Source organism: Mustela lutreola, chromosome 15 (assembly GCF_030435805.1).
Source record: "Mustela lutreola isolate mMusLut2 chromosome 15, mMusLut2.pri, whole genome shotgun sequence".
Lineage (NCBI taxonomy): Eukaryota > Metazoa > Chordata > Mammalia > Carnivora > Mustelidae > Mustela > Mustela lutreola.
Window position 1 is genome coordinate 13,516,490 of NC_081304.1, and position 14,928 is coordinate 13,531,417.

Consider the following 14,928-nt stretch of genomic DNA (forward strand, 5'->3'; position numbering starts at 1 on the left):
GCCAGAAGAGTTAGGTGACTTCTAGTCCCCATGTGCCCACCCGTGTAATTAATGAGTAAGAAAAGGGGTAGAAATAACATATCCTGGCCTGTTTGTTGCCACGCAAAATAGGATGTTTGCACCATTTAACCCCGTAGGGCCAGAGTGGAATTGTGGGGGGGGAGGCTCCAGGGCTGCATTCTGCCTGCTGCTGCCTGTGGGTTGGGGGGCTGCCAGCCCTGAGTCCGTCAGCCACCCCGGCAGGCATCACCCAGGAGGTGGAAACTGTTCACGGGAACACGCCGTATCTCCACTCGACTCACAACTGATTCTCCTCCTGGCTCCGGAGGGAAAATAACACCAGGCCCGTGTGTCTGCCTTCTTTCACTGGCAGCAAGTGCCGACTGTCCGTTGCTTGCCAAACCATTGACGAGGGTGGGGGGGGGGTCTGTTTCCGAAGGAGGCCGTGGGGCTGACTGACCTCTCTGTCACTGTGTGTTTTGTAGTACAAAATCGGACAGCTGTACATGATCAGCAAGCACAGCCATGAACAGAGCGACCGCGGAGAAGGGGTGGAGGTCGTCCAGAATGAACCCTTTGAGGATCCTCACCATGGCAACGGGCAGTTCACCGAGAAGCGGGTGTATCTCAACAGGTGAGTCACGGCAGCTGGCCATCCGCCTCTGGGCTGTCCGACCTCACGGGAGCCTCCTGGCCCACCCCTGCGGCTGCGTGTCTGGGACAAAAAGGTGACTTGGAAGTCAGTACAGCTGCCCCTCTCCATCCACAAGTCTAGCTGCTTCTAAAACCAGAACTCCCGCCTTCTGCAATATCGTCTTCAATGGCGTTTGCAGTAGGCGGACCTTTCCTCTTACCTTTCCTACCCTTTGGATGACATGTGAAGATGAAATCTGGTCTTAAGGAATACAGCTCTTTGTCTTCTCCCTCTGGCTCAGTGTTCACAGTGGGAAAGGGATGGCTTCGCCTGTTGGTTGTAGAAAAGCGACAATGATAGTGGTGTGCCATGGGGGTCTTAACTTGGTAGCCGTTCCCCTGACCGCCGAATGCGCACTCGGGTGTTCACAACGGGAACCGACACCATGCGGGGCCACCCGGAACCAAAGTGATAGGCAGTGCTTAAGGGGACCCAGCCTTCCCAAGGTAGAGGTTGTCATTGCTCCTTCGGAAGGGTAAGGAACCCAGGGACATAAACCCAGCACTCGTCAGGACCGCCATTGGCTTTGCAAAGTATATCCTTTACTCTCTTGCTGTTTTCTTATCATTAATGGCGGAGTTGGTTACTGGAGCGTGTCTGACCTTCTCCCCACCCTCGACCCCCTTCCTGCCCATCTTCTTCGGTTCCTCTGTCCTAGGTCAGGACATTGGTATAGTCACATGAAATACATTCTGTTGAAATGAACTGTCTGCCCCAGTGAGCTAGTGTGTGACTACTTCTGTCTCTGCCGTCATCTCTGTGAATACTTTTTACCCTCACCCATGGCTTCTCCTCTTGGCCCATACATGATCTTTTTAGAACACATTTCCGACAGAATAACTGGGCAGTGTGTCCGTTTACTCACTGATACTCGTGGCTGTTTATCCATTCTCTGTGCCTCGACCATGAGACATTTCTGAGAGGAGCTGTACTGGGATTCTGCCGTGGGCATGAGGCCTTCACCAGCCAGCAGGCTGAACTGGACTATTCCTTCCTTTTTTTCTTTAAGATTTTCTTTATTTTTTTTATTTGACACAGAAAGAGAGAGAGAGCGATCACAAGTAGGCAGAGCAGCACACAGAGAGAGAGGGGGAGGGGAAGCAGGCTCCCTGCTGAGCAGAGAGCCCGATGCGGGGCTCGATCCCAGGACCCTGAGATCATGACCTGAGCCGAAGGCAGAGGCTCAACCCACTGAGCCACCCAGGCGCCCCTGGACTATTCCTTCTTGATGGGAGCATTTGGATCTTGTCACTGGGTGTATGGAAATCTCTCAGGCAGATATCCTGACGTTGAAGGCCTTGGGCTAATTACACCAACTTGTTTAAATCTACCCAGGGATGCAATATCAGGGAATTCCTGAGTCACGATGAAATGCAAATGAGGGGGCGTCTGGGTGGCTCAGTGGGTTAAGCCGCTGCCTTCGGCTCAGGTCATGATCTCAGGGTCCTGGGATCGAGTCCCGCATCGGGCTCTCTGCTCAGCAGGGAGCCTGCTTCCTCCTCTCTCTCTGCCTGCCTCTCTGCCTACTTGTGATCTCTCTCTGTCAAATAAATAAATAAAATCTTTAAAAAAAAAAAAAAAGAAATGCAAATGAGATTGATCTTGTTCATCTATTAGGAGCTGTGAATTCACAGGATTTGGAACCAGTTCAGCCTCCAGCCAGCTGCTGATTTGCCAGAGTAGCTGAGCCCTGGGACTGTCCTGAGGATGACTTCCTTGCAGAGAGACCCGTTTCTCAAGATGCTGCTTTGCCATCCTTAGCGTGGAGGGTGAAAATACTGAACCGAATCGCCTCCTTAGAGCAAACAGTAGTGAGGGTGATGTGAGAAAATAGAGACCTACGGGAAATTCCATTTTTTGGGCGGATGATTGCCTTTTCCCAAATTGTTGCTGAGGGAATGTTCCATATGTACCAGATTCAAAAAATAATTTTTTTAAGAAAATTTTGCATCTTTTATTTTTATCCTGAAACAGAGCAAGAAGTGTCCAGCTGTCCCTGTCATGTCTGTTTTCTCTATCAAAATATATGATGTTTATTTTAAAGGAGAATAATAAACATTGGTAAGAGGGAAATTTGTTATAAATAGAATATCTGGACTTCCAGTAATAGAAACTAAAAAGATTAATGTGGACCCTCCCACCCCCCCACCTCCTATGACAAACACAGGATGAAATATAACAATATAAAGTTGAGCTCCAAACAAAGAAAGGGAAATCCTTAGGTACGAGAAGTAAAGAGGAAACACAAACCAGAATGGAAAGCAGATGAGCTCAGGCTCAGGAAGCTGGGATATGTCAGGGCTGACATGTAGGGGGATGTCATGGCCTCAGAGGGACAGGAAGTGTGGCTTTGGGCCCCTATGAAAGTGGGGCGCGGGGAGCTGAGAGGCGTGCACCAAAATCCTTCTTGACAATGGAGTACCGAGAGAGGATGCCACTCAGAGGCACGTGTTGACAGAACTCCTGAAGGTGGTACTTGAAGTAAAAGGAAACTGAACCCAAGAAGGAGGGAAGGCACAAGAGGTAGCGAGAAACAAGGAAGTGGGAGGGGCATGTGCGTGGCTCTGTGCATTAAGCATCTTGAACTTGGTTGGGACAGAGGTTTGTCAGCGGGGAGCCTGCTTCTCCCTCTCCCGCTGCCCCTCCCCTCCACTCCTGCTCTCTTCCTTTCTCAAATAAAGAAAATATTTTTTTTGAAAAACTGGCAAACATGGACAACTATGAATGAGCATAAGATGTTTTAAAAATACTAATAATGGGGGCGCGTGGGTGGCTCAGTGGGTTAAGCCTCTGCCTTCAGCTCAGGTCATGATCTCAGGGTCCTGGGATCGAGCCCCATATCGGGCTCTCTGCTCAGTGGGGAGCCTGCTTCCTCCTCTCTCTCTGCCTGCCTCTCTGTCTACTTGTGATCTCTGTCTGTCAAATAAATAAATAAAGTCTCTAAAAAAATACTAATAATGGGTAAGTGGGGGTATATTCGTAGAATTTTGCTTATTTATTTGTTTATTTAAAGATTTTATTTATTTGAGAGAGAGAGAGTGAAAGAGCACAAGCAGGGGGAGGGCCAGAGGGAGAAGCAGGCTCTCTGCTGAGCAAGAAGCCAGACGTCGGGCTCCATCCCAGGACCCTGAGATCATGACTTGAGCTGAAGGCAGATGCTTAACTCACTGAGCCACCCAGGTGCCCCTATTTGTAGAATTTAAATAATGGACAATAATTCACCTGTACATGTGTTCGTGCGCTCTCTCTTTTAAAAACGAAATAAAAGGGTGCCTGGGTGGCTCAGTGGGTTTAAGCCTCTGCCTTCAGCTTAGGTCAAGATGTTTACGTGACATATTATAAAATAATAAGGCAGATTTCCATAATCATAAAAGAAAACCAAATCCATTCCTTTGATAACTCATAAACTGGAGCCACTTTGCATCTGTGACGTCCTGCGTGCACAGGGCTTGGGATTCCCATGTTGGCAAGGCTGCTTCGTCATTGAAATTCATGAAATGGGTATTTATTGAACCTTACATTGTATAACAAATTGTTCTTGTATTAGGGGGACTCTCTTAATAAATAAGACATGGTCCTTGTCTTCTGATCAGAGTAGGGTCTGGGCTGACTGGTTCTAGCATTTGTGAATCCATCTGTCCACCTCATGTGTGGTGTCAGGGAAGAAAAGCCTTCCCTCAGCCCACTTAGGTTCTGTCAGTGGGGCCTGCAAACTAAACTGAAGCCGACAGATGAATGGGAGAAAAGACCAAATTTGATTCATCGATGTACATGGGAGCACCCAGAAATATGAGACTCAGGTAGGCAAATAGAATTTAGGGCTTATATACCATTCTAATAGGGGCAGAGGAGAAAAGGCACTTCTGGAAAAACAAATGGCTTTTATGAAAAATAAACAAGAGCTTTAGGAGCATGGAGAGGAGACAGTGTCTGTTTAGGCAATTTCTTGGTGCTTCCTTCCCATCTCCAGTGAGAGGAGTCAATCTTCTTTGGTTGTGAAACTCCTGGGGAGGGTATTTATGACTGTTGAATTCTTTCAGGAAGCTCTGCTTTTATGCAGATAAGCAGAGTTCAGTAGAATCATCTTCCTGTAACTGTTGATTCTCAAATGTCTTCAACTCCAGGGAATCCTTCTGCCCCTGTGCGTGGCATCTTGTCTACCCCTTTACTGGCCACCAGGAGGTAGGTTCTGAGAGTTGAACTGTCATTAGCTAAGTTCTCCTAGTGCCCATGTACTAATTTATGCCAAGAAATGTCATTGTCCTGTGAACCTGAATTCATGAGCTGGCAAAAAGTGAGCGGAATTTCTTCCTCACATCAATCTATTTGGGAAGCCAAATCACATTTAGAGATTGGTTTATCACTCTACTACCCAAAGCATCTGTTAGAGACTGGAGTAGGCAGAGCCTACTCTCTGTGTAGGCAGAGCCTTCTCTCTGAGTCTGACTTGAGCAGAAAGGACATTTCTTGGAAGGGTGTGAGTGGCCTACAGAATTATGTGCAGGCTGGAGAAGGGGTAGCCTCAGGGCAGCTCCGATGGGCCAAGGGCAGCAAACAGACCACTTCATCCCTCCACCGTCACTACAGCTGCCATGGATCGGTCCAGATTGTCCCTTTTTTTCCTTTCTACCACTTATTCCAAAATCCCAACCATAAAGCATTCCACTGATGGCTCCAGTCCAGGCTCCAGCTTCCCATGAGCAGGGAGAGGGACTTCCAGACTATTTTCCAAAGCGGCTGCATTTTGCATTCCCTCCAGCAGTGTGTGAAGATTCCAGTCTCTCCACATGCTCCCTGACCCTTGCTATTGTCTGTCTTTTTGATTCTTGCCATCCTCGTGGGTGTGAAGTGGCATCTCGTTTTCGGTTGGTATTTCCCTCTTGACTAATGAGTGTGGAGCACTCTTGCGTGCATTGGCCGTTCCTGTGTCGTCTTTGGAGACATGTCTACTGGGATCTTTGCCCATTTTTGAAGTGGGCATCATGCCTTTCTAAAACACCACTCATCCTTTTGTTGCCTCCCCTCACGTCCCAGGGACCATGGGGATGCTCCGTGCTCAGGGCCTTCCTTCGGCATCTGAGTCGCAGCTGGGTGCACAGGACATCTTGGCGGCTGCCTGATACGCTTGGAACGTCCCATCAGTTCTAAGACGTTCGTGCATTTGGTCGTTGTCCTTGGGCTCTTGATCCAGCTCAGTTAACCAAATAACTGGTATTTCTTGGCTTGTCTTCAAAAATCCCAGTTCCAACTGGCATCCAGGGAAAGGAGGCAAGGTACCGATCCATCTCTGGGATGGCGATTCTAAATAAAACCCGTCGCCCAGAATCGCGGGAGGATGGGCTGCTTCTGTCCCCTGGCGTTTTCTCTTCATCCTCAGCATCTCTCCCCATGCCTTCCCAGGAAGCTCGTGCGGGGGGAGGGAAGCAGGGGTGAGGGTGGAGGGGCATTGGAGAAAAGATGGAACCTATTTTTAGGCTTGTTTTTCAGTCATGAAGTGTCATGTTCTTCCCCACCACGGCTGCTGGATTAATTAGGCTCTGCTGGCAGCTGCCACTCAGGGAGGGTTGCCAACTTCTAACGGTGATTCCGCCTAATGCCGGAATCGATTTCCGTGAAAAAGACAACATTTCTCCTGTCACGTGGCTCCTGCCTTCCAGGACCACCTCTCCTGGCCTCTGGGTCCCTGGGCAGGAGGGAGTCCAGGTTCTCTAAGCTCCGCATGGGGGTTTGGCTGGACAAGCCAAGCCACCGGCTGTTTGCTCTACTCCCAGCTCATCGGCCCAGCTCTGTGCCTGCATTTGGGTCCTTCTCTCACGTTTCCTCTTTCTCTTCTCCCAGATCTGCCAAGCAAGTTAATCTCTTTTCTTAGATCTTGCCCAGAGTAAAGAGCTCAGTGCCCAGAGCTTGTGTGGCATCAGGAGAGCCCACTGCCCAGGCCACAGGTCGCAGAGAAATTGTCAAAGATTCTGACCTCGAGAGCTTATTCCCTGGGTCTTTTGAAAGGATCTTACAGTCACTACTGAATATCCAGAGCCGGCTATTGTTCGTTCAGGAAATACCAATTGTTGCCTGCTGTGTACCGGGCACCGTTGTAGGTGCCGGGCATGCAGCAGTGCGCAGGACAGAGATCCCCGTCCTGGGGGAGCTTACCTTCTAGGGGGGAGGGACCATGCACAGGAGCCGTAATGTATACGAATATCAAATAGGTTAGAATATCTAGTCTTCCAGGGGCGCCTGGGTGGCTCAGTCAGTTAAGTGTCCAACTCTTGATTTCCGCTCTAGTCATGATCTCAGGGTTGTGAGATCCGGTCCCGTGTCTGGCTCCTTGCTGGGTGGGGAGTTTGCGGCCTCCTTAGTCCTCATTCTCCCTTTTTCCTCTACCCCTCCCTCCCTTTCTCCCCTGTCTCCCCTCATGTGTGCTCTCTCTCTCTCTTTAAAAAAAAAAAAAAAAGGAATATTTAGTCTTAGATATTCCATGTGAATATGTATTTAATATGTAAATATTGAATATAATATTAAATACATGAAATGGATTAATTTACAGTATTTTATGTATTGGAGGAGTAGAGCATGTAAGGGACTTCTTCCCAGCGTACCTTTCAGTCTGTGCTATTCTGTTCTGTTCCCCTCTCAATCCTTAAGAACATGCCAGAAGTTCTTCTGCTGCCAGGATCCCTCCTTTCTGCTCCCTCATTCACCTTCTCCCATGGGGACTCGCAGGGACAGAATGTACACCTCGCGGCTGGATCTTATAGAGCCCAGAGCATCCAGTCAGGCACGAGCCACCTTGGTCCCGCCTTACTCCTGACCAACGCTGTTGACACATGTGGCCTGCCCCCTCCCTGGTGCTTCCCAGCATGTGAGCCGTGTTACCATCATGCTGTCCAAGCAGAGCCTTCCAAGAACCAACCCGGAGGAGGCCCTCCTTTCCTGGAAGCCAAATGCAGACCGCTCTTCTAAGTAGGGGGAGTAGGGTAGGGTCCAAGTTCAAGGAACTCCCCGCAGGCGAAGACCCAGGGGTCCTGCTTCTCACAGGTGATGCCTCTAGTCTGGAAATTCTGCCATGTAAGGAATGACATCAAGAGTTGAACTAGAAGAGCAGCCAGAAAAGCCATTAAGAATAGTAAGCAAATAAATCACAGCCACTGGAGAAGAAAAGTAAAAACCTCACAGGTCACTGGGTAGATACAATTGATTATCATCAAATAATTGTCAAATGCCAGGTGTGAAACCAAAGGTCAGAATATCCCCCATGGACCCGCGGAAAATGAGGTCTACTAAGAGGTAGCTTAGTCCTTTTTTTAAAAGTCACGTTAAGTGAACTGACAGTATTTGAACAAAATCACAGCACAGACGGCGGCACCTTTCAGGGACCCCGCGGAGGAGAAAAGCCTGAGTGATGAGGGGCTCGGAGGGGCTGTCTTTCTGCTGGGAATGTTTTAAGTCCAAAAGATAATTGATTATAGTGCTGCATATCCTGCATGAGTTGGCGGATAGAATAGCTAAGATCAAGATGCTAGTGGAGACCATCATAATTCTGATCCCTGTTGAGAAAATGAAATTAGACTCCATTTAGACCACATTTGGCCTAATGATGTTCAGTACTTCCCAGGGCCAAAAAATATTCCCAAATGAGCATAAATTGCAGAGAGAGTTTAGATATGAGGGCGAATCTGGTGATAATCTGGATAGTAAAGTGCCAGAAGCTTCTAATGGAGGGATTGTTTAGGATTCTGTTCCGGACGCTCTTTAGGGAGTCAGTAAACACTCTTAACCTGAGACCAGTTCAAATTCTGCCTGATGGGGCCTCCTTATCCAGGCCGGTTGTAATTGAGGGAGGCCTAGGGGACACGTGAGGAGGTTGCCGTGACTATATCCACCTACGTCCGGGGCCAGGTTTCCCAATCTTGGCACTGTTAGTATTTGGAATCAGATAATTCTTTGCTGCAAAGGGCGGGGGGGGCTTTCCTGAGCATTGTAGGATCTTGAACAGCCTCTCCCCAATGGATGCCAGCAGCTTCCCTGCTCCTCTTCCACGACCTCATAGTGTGACAAACAAAAGTATTTCCAGACTTGCCCGTGTCCTCTCCTGGGGGCAGAACTCGGCCTCTGCCCCATTGAGAACCACTGCTCTAGGTTGACCAGCATCTGGGTTTGCCCAGGACTGAGGAATTTTTTTAACACATGGAGGGACTTTTCAGTGCTGCAGGTAGGACAGTCCCAAGGAGACAGGGGCGAGGTGGTCACCTGGCTGTGTCATTGACGTGTTCTCTGTCGTACTGAAGTTTCCAAAGTGAAAAACCTGACATTTTGAAACATCTGTCTCTGGGGGTACTGACAAAAGCTTTTGGGAAACTATCATTCCGCATCAGCACGTTTTCCAATTCTGTAGCCTTCGGAGTTCTGTCCGCCTTTTTCCTCGGTGTCTGTAAAGCCTGAGCAGCGGTGACGAAGGCCATCGAGAGGTCTGGTCCCGGGCAGTGGACCAAGAGGACGTGATTCACACGGGGCCGCCATTCTGGAAGAGAGATTCTTGTCTGACACCTGGTAGTGAGTTTGAGTGACAGACTTCTCCTCAGATCTGTAGGCTGTGTGACAATATACATCATGAAAGTGACAGCAACAGTGGGGACTCATTTAATTCCATTTTCCTTTGCAGGCCTGATAAATCGTTGCCACAGGGAAAAATAAATTTTACTTCCTCAGACAAAAACGATTTGAATAATGGTGTGCTCTAGGCAGAGTGGGGCCTGAGAGAAAGTCTGTTCATGGGCTTGAATCGTGTCCTGGAACTTGTTGCCGACGCCTCCTGCTCCTGGCCTGGTGGATGGCTTATCCTGGGAGGGTCCCCTTCCTGGATACCCCCAGAAGAATCACATAAAATGGTTATCAGCCATCTTGACCAAATGGTGTGGGTTTTTTAGGGCGTCTCTTTGGAAAACGTAATTGATTGTGGGGCTGCATATCCTGCAAGGACTTGGGGGATTAGCCACGCAGAAGATTCTGGAGACGGGGGTCCTGACCGTGGACAAGCAGGAATAAAGTCTCAACATGAATGGAAAATTGCCACTGTTTCTCATACTCCTTCCAGAAAATGCTTGTTGCCTAGGAATGTGGTTCTTCTGGGAGGCTTTTTAAGTGATAGAGGGAGTGGTTTCTTGAGGGAGGGGGCCTGGGCCCCCAGAGCTCTATGCAGGAGGAGCCTACTACATCTGCGGAGGGGTGCAGTGGAGGTGGGACCCATCCCCCAGTGTGGACCGTGGGGGATGGGTCCTGATGCCTGTAGGGAGACATCACACTTAATCTAAGCTAAGAGATGCAGAGCTTTCTTTGTGGGGAGATGCTGCAATTCTGGTTCAGTCCACTAACAGCACAAGGGGCCCACTTGCCTGTGAGCTGAAGCCACGTCTTCCTACACTTCCCACGGCCCAACATCGCCCTGGGCTCGGGGGGCAGATAGAAGGGAGCCCAGGAGAAGATGCTCTCATGGCCGTTTCCCGCAAGCAAGCCCCACACGATCTTCCCACTCCAGATGTCAACCCTGGTTGCTGTCCAGCTCCAGCGACCGAAAGAATAAATCAAAGGGAAAAGCGATAAAAACCCCTTTCAGGAAACAGCACCTTCCTTTCGAGCCATGGGAGCACCAGGTAAACGAGCAATTCCCGCCACCGCCACCGAGGTGATTTTCCAGGGGTGAGATGTTCTGCCTTAGGGCCACAAGGATTGTTCTGTGGGTCATAAACCTGCTCCCTGCTCCATGGCCCGAGAGCCATGGCCTCGTCTGACACTCACCCTGCTTCCCGGGCGCTTCGAGTCCCCATTTGATTTAACCCTGATAAACGGCCCAGAGCTTTGAGTTAGGTCTGGCCAGCTGTTGGAAGCACAGATTTGTCTTTTTAAAAGCAGGTCCTGGACACTGTCAGAAGTAATAGAAACAATCCGAGAAGACGTACAAGATACACAGTCATTTTTCTGGCTCTGGTTCTCATTGAAGTTCCCTGTGCGAGACGGGTTGGGGAATTTGGGGTTCTAGTAGCGCGATGTCCCCAGTTCCTAGTGCTTGCGGCTGGGAACTCAGAAGTGCTCTGTGATGTGATTCATTGTGGACCAGCCGCCTCCAGGAGCCGAGCCTGCGTCGTCATCAGAGGGCCGCCTGGAGCGCTGCTAGGCCTCGGAGGCCCAGAGTCCGCTGCAGGCACTAAAAGAGGAAAGAAGTACCTTAGTAGCCTCCAGAAAGACACAACCCACCCCAGGCTTAGCGCTGGGGGGGGGGGGGGGGGGGGACCGTAAAATCATACAGGCATATTTAAAGAATCTATGATCCTATGTATTTAAACGTGTTAGGGAATTCTCTGGGCCTGTACTATGCTGTAGGGTTTGTCTCTGAAGGAAAACAGAACAAAAGGGAACAAGATTTCATTAGTCTTTAGTTTCCAGACCTGCACCCCTGGGGGTTTTCTTTGTTTTAAGAATCGGTTTTCTCCCACTGGCTGCCCAGGTTCCTGCTCTGCTGCCCCAGCAAATGCTCCCAAGGCTGGATGGGAGATGGGGGGTGGGATTGGAGAGTGTGGAGGGGTAGCTCAAGACCACACAGTGTGTCCTCTCTCAGCCCTGGACACCAGAAATCTGAAATCCTCTCGGGGACTCAGAGAGAGAGGCCGGCCGTGCCTGCCCTCCCCCATTCTGGGCTTGGGGAGTCTGCGGCATCCTTGGTGTTCCTTCGCAGAGTCTGACTCTGTCTTCTCGTGGCTTCCCCACCACCTCTGTGTGTCCCTGTCCCCAGATCTCCCTCTTTGCTCTCCCGGGAGGACACCAGTCCCTGGAGTGAGGGCCTACACCCTAAACCCAAGGGGATTCCCCCTTTAGTCCCTAATGACATCCTCACGAGTCCTGCTGCTCAAATAAGAGTAAATTCGCAGGTGTGGGGGTGGGGGGGGACGACAGGGTAGGACATGGATAGATCTTTGATGAGGGGGACACAAGTCAACGGGCTGCAATCGTCAGGGGGCTAAATTTTGTTATTCTTCACATCTCTACAATTCTTACTGTCTGTGTCTTTAGTTCATTTTTAACACCTCACTCTTGTGGATGGTTAAGCAGATACCTGGTTCTACCCTTTGCCTCTGTCCCCCTCCGTATTGGGGCTTAAACATCTCGTCCTAGCACGTCTGCCATATGACTCCTAGGAGACCAAGGCCAGGCTGGCCAAATCCTCCCAGCAGGGCACCTGCCACGCGCTGAAAGCTCATGTCCTTGTAAATCAAATCAAAGAGGAAAAGCTAACAGTCTGTGGAAATCCCCTCCCCCAACCACCGGGCTGCTGTCACCTGCCTTCCCACATTTTACGAGCATATGAAAAATGCACAGAGAATGGTGAACCCTGGCGAAGACCAGGGGCTTCGGGAAGGGGTGACTTGTGGAGAGAGAGGCACCTAGGAGTGCCTCTGCTTTCTCTTTAACAGTTGATCCATGAGGCTCTGGGCAAATTTTTTCTAATGGTGTTTTTTTTTTTTTTTCCTCTTTCTCTCTTTCTTTCCTCTTAGCAAACTGCCTAGCTGGGCTAGAGCTGTTGTTCCCAAAATCTTTTATGTTACAGAAAAGGCTTGGAATTATTATCCCTACACAATCACAGGTAAGTCCTTTTTATAACTTGTGTGTCACATGTAGCCGTAGGACCTAGGGGTAGCCAGATTTCACTGATTTGGGATTTATTATCCAAGTAGGGACTTGGGAGAGCCCTGTTGTATGTGCCCATCACCCTTTTCCTTCATCCTTTTAGGGCGATGCTCTTCCTAGCAGGCAGGAATTAAGATAAACCATTCCACCTTCCTTTTTAAAGGGATTGTGGTAAATAGCTTACAAAGAAGGAAGATGAAACTCCTCTGAGTGATAATGTGAAACAAGTTGTTTATTTTGATTTTACAGCCCCTCCCCCACAAGAGCCCCACCCCTATTCCCCCAAACCTTGACTTATAATTTATGTAAAATGTTTTATTGGGCCTCTCTGCCCCGAACTCCTTCCTTTGCGTTGGGATAATCTGATAATTTTTAGTTCACCTTCCCTCTCACATGTAATAGGATGGTGATAAACTCCTCGTTGATACTGATCTAGAAACTTTGGGCCCCCAAATCTAGAAGGTTTGGTTTTTGCCCTCAAACATGAAAATTCAAGATTGCACTTGAATGTCATCATAACAAGCTCTTCTTACTGGTTATCAAAGCTGCTTTTCCACTTAAAAGATTTCCTTTGTGGTTAATGAAATGCTCCAGTGGAATTATTAGTCTTTAATTTTGCCTTTATAATGCCAACTCTTTGGTTTTTAATTACCCGCAAACCTATAGGCTAATTGAATCTTGTCTACAGTCCTTATCTGCCCAACCTCAGAAGTATCTGCTGAAAAGGTTTCAAGAGCAGATATTTATGAAAGTTCAGTTTTTGGAATATTTCCTTCACATATTTATAACATAATTCACCAGTATTTGTTAGTTCTGTGGTTTGATACTGTACATAAGCATGATCTAAATCATCATTTTGTCTCTTTTTTTCTTTTCTCTCCTGTCCACATGAACATCTGGGACCAGAATACACAGTAAGTCTCATTTAATCATTTTTAAATGTTCCGTGAAAGATGAGTGGAGTAATTGGAACTTCCCGGATACTTCTCATTTTATCCATGTAATAAAAAATTAAAAAAAAAATAGAGGAATAACTCAGAATCAGAAATATTTAAATGTAGGCCATAACATAGTTATATATAATGCACTCACTGGCGTGTTCTCATTTGTTCAAGACTATGAATGTTAATTTAAAATGCCTTGATAGTCACTTTACATAATTAACTTTTGCTTGTATTTTTAAATAGCTTGACTGCTCTACTTGTGGTGGTTTACTGTAATAGAACAGTTTCTAGAAACATGGTTTTATTAAAGTGATGATAGTAGCTCCTGATGGAAGGCAGAGCTTAGGCCTATAGGCTGTGACCTGATCATTTATCAGAGAGCCTTGTGACTAGAAAGATGTTCATTCAGATCTTTTAAAAAAATTTTTTTTAATTTAAATAATCTCTACACCCTGTGTGGGGCTCAGACTCACAAACCCAGGATCAAGCATTGCATGCTGTGTTGACTGAGCTAGTCAGACGCCCCTCATTGAGATTATTTTCCTCTGAGCTCTGGATTGGGAAGTCTTGGTGACGTGATAAAAATCATTTAATTTCTTCCTGTCCTAAGGACCTCTAGAGTCAATACTTAACACTAGAAAAAGGGATCCCAGAGTAGCATTGCGTTGTAGTATTTTGATGTGGATCGTTTTCCTCAATGGCGACCAGGTCAAGTTGTCATAACAAGAAAATGGTTAACTGAGCTGTAATGGGAGTTGAGTTTTTGGTCTTAATCAGACCAGCCAAAGGGAAGAGAGGTGGTGAGAGAGAAAGGGAGGAAAGTGATGCGTTGTGTCCTTGGCATGAATCTGGCGCCCTGCACCTAGTAGGTGCTCAATAAAGAGTTCTTGAATGGCAGAAGGAATGCCTGAGGCTAAGACAGATCATCTCAACAGAAGGGTCACTGGCTTTGGAGTCAGATAGGACTGAGTGTCCTCTGGTTCTAGCTCTTACTGCCCAAAGTTCTTAAGCAAGAACTTTGGGCAATACCACCTCCTCCACACCCATTGCCAGCTCTTGAACTCATGCTAGTGCGTGACCACGTTCTCACCTGTCCTTTGCAAAATGAGGGAAATAGGAATAGTATCCCAAGTTGTGCATGAAACTAAATTGATTTCACTTAAAGTTTCCTTTAAGGAGAATAAATTACCTCCCTCATTTGTGGGTATTAAAACGTCTTTTCTTTTATAAAATGAGAGGAATATATGTATAGCATTTTCTTCCCAATGTCCATAACTTTGAAAAAAAAAAAAAAAGGCAATTTTATGGCAAAATAACCCCTGAGGTACACAACTACTAGCGTGTTACCTGTCTATGTCAGGCAACACCATCCCCAGTTCTGTGGCTTCTAGTAATTGCACAGTGTCTACAATGAACACGTTGGTATCTTTTGAATCTTGTTTCTATTAGCAGTTGTGCAAATTACCTCCCCGTAAACCTCTACTTCATCATCTGTAAGTGGGGAAGTGTAGTAACTATCTCATAAGGGTGACGTGAAGATTATATTAAGTAATCTACGTGAAATCTTAGCCTCGTCCTTGGTGCATGGTAAATGCTCAGTAAACGTTCATTGTG

The 14,928-nt window shown here is 47.7% G+C and overlaps 1 protein-coding gene across 1 annotated transcript in view; it reads left to right on the forward strand.

The window, feature by feature from the left end:
- PITPNC1 (phosphatidylinositol transfer protein cytoplasmic 1) overlaps window positions 1-14,928 on the forward strand; it is a 251,682-nt gene that overhangs the window by 129,255 nt on the left and 107,499 nt on the right. Inside the window, exons 2-4 of the mRNA XM_059148245.1 lie at window positions 486-634; window positions 12,238-12,326; window positions 13,277-13,284. Of these exons, the coding sequence (XP_059004228.1) occupies window positions 486-634; window positions 12,238-12,326; window positions 13,277-13,284 (246 nt within the window). The remainder of the gene's footprint in view (window positions 1-485; window positions 635-12,237; window positions 12,327-13,276; window positions 13,285-14,928) is intronic.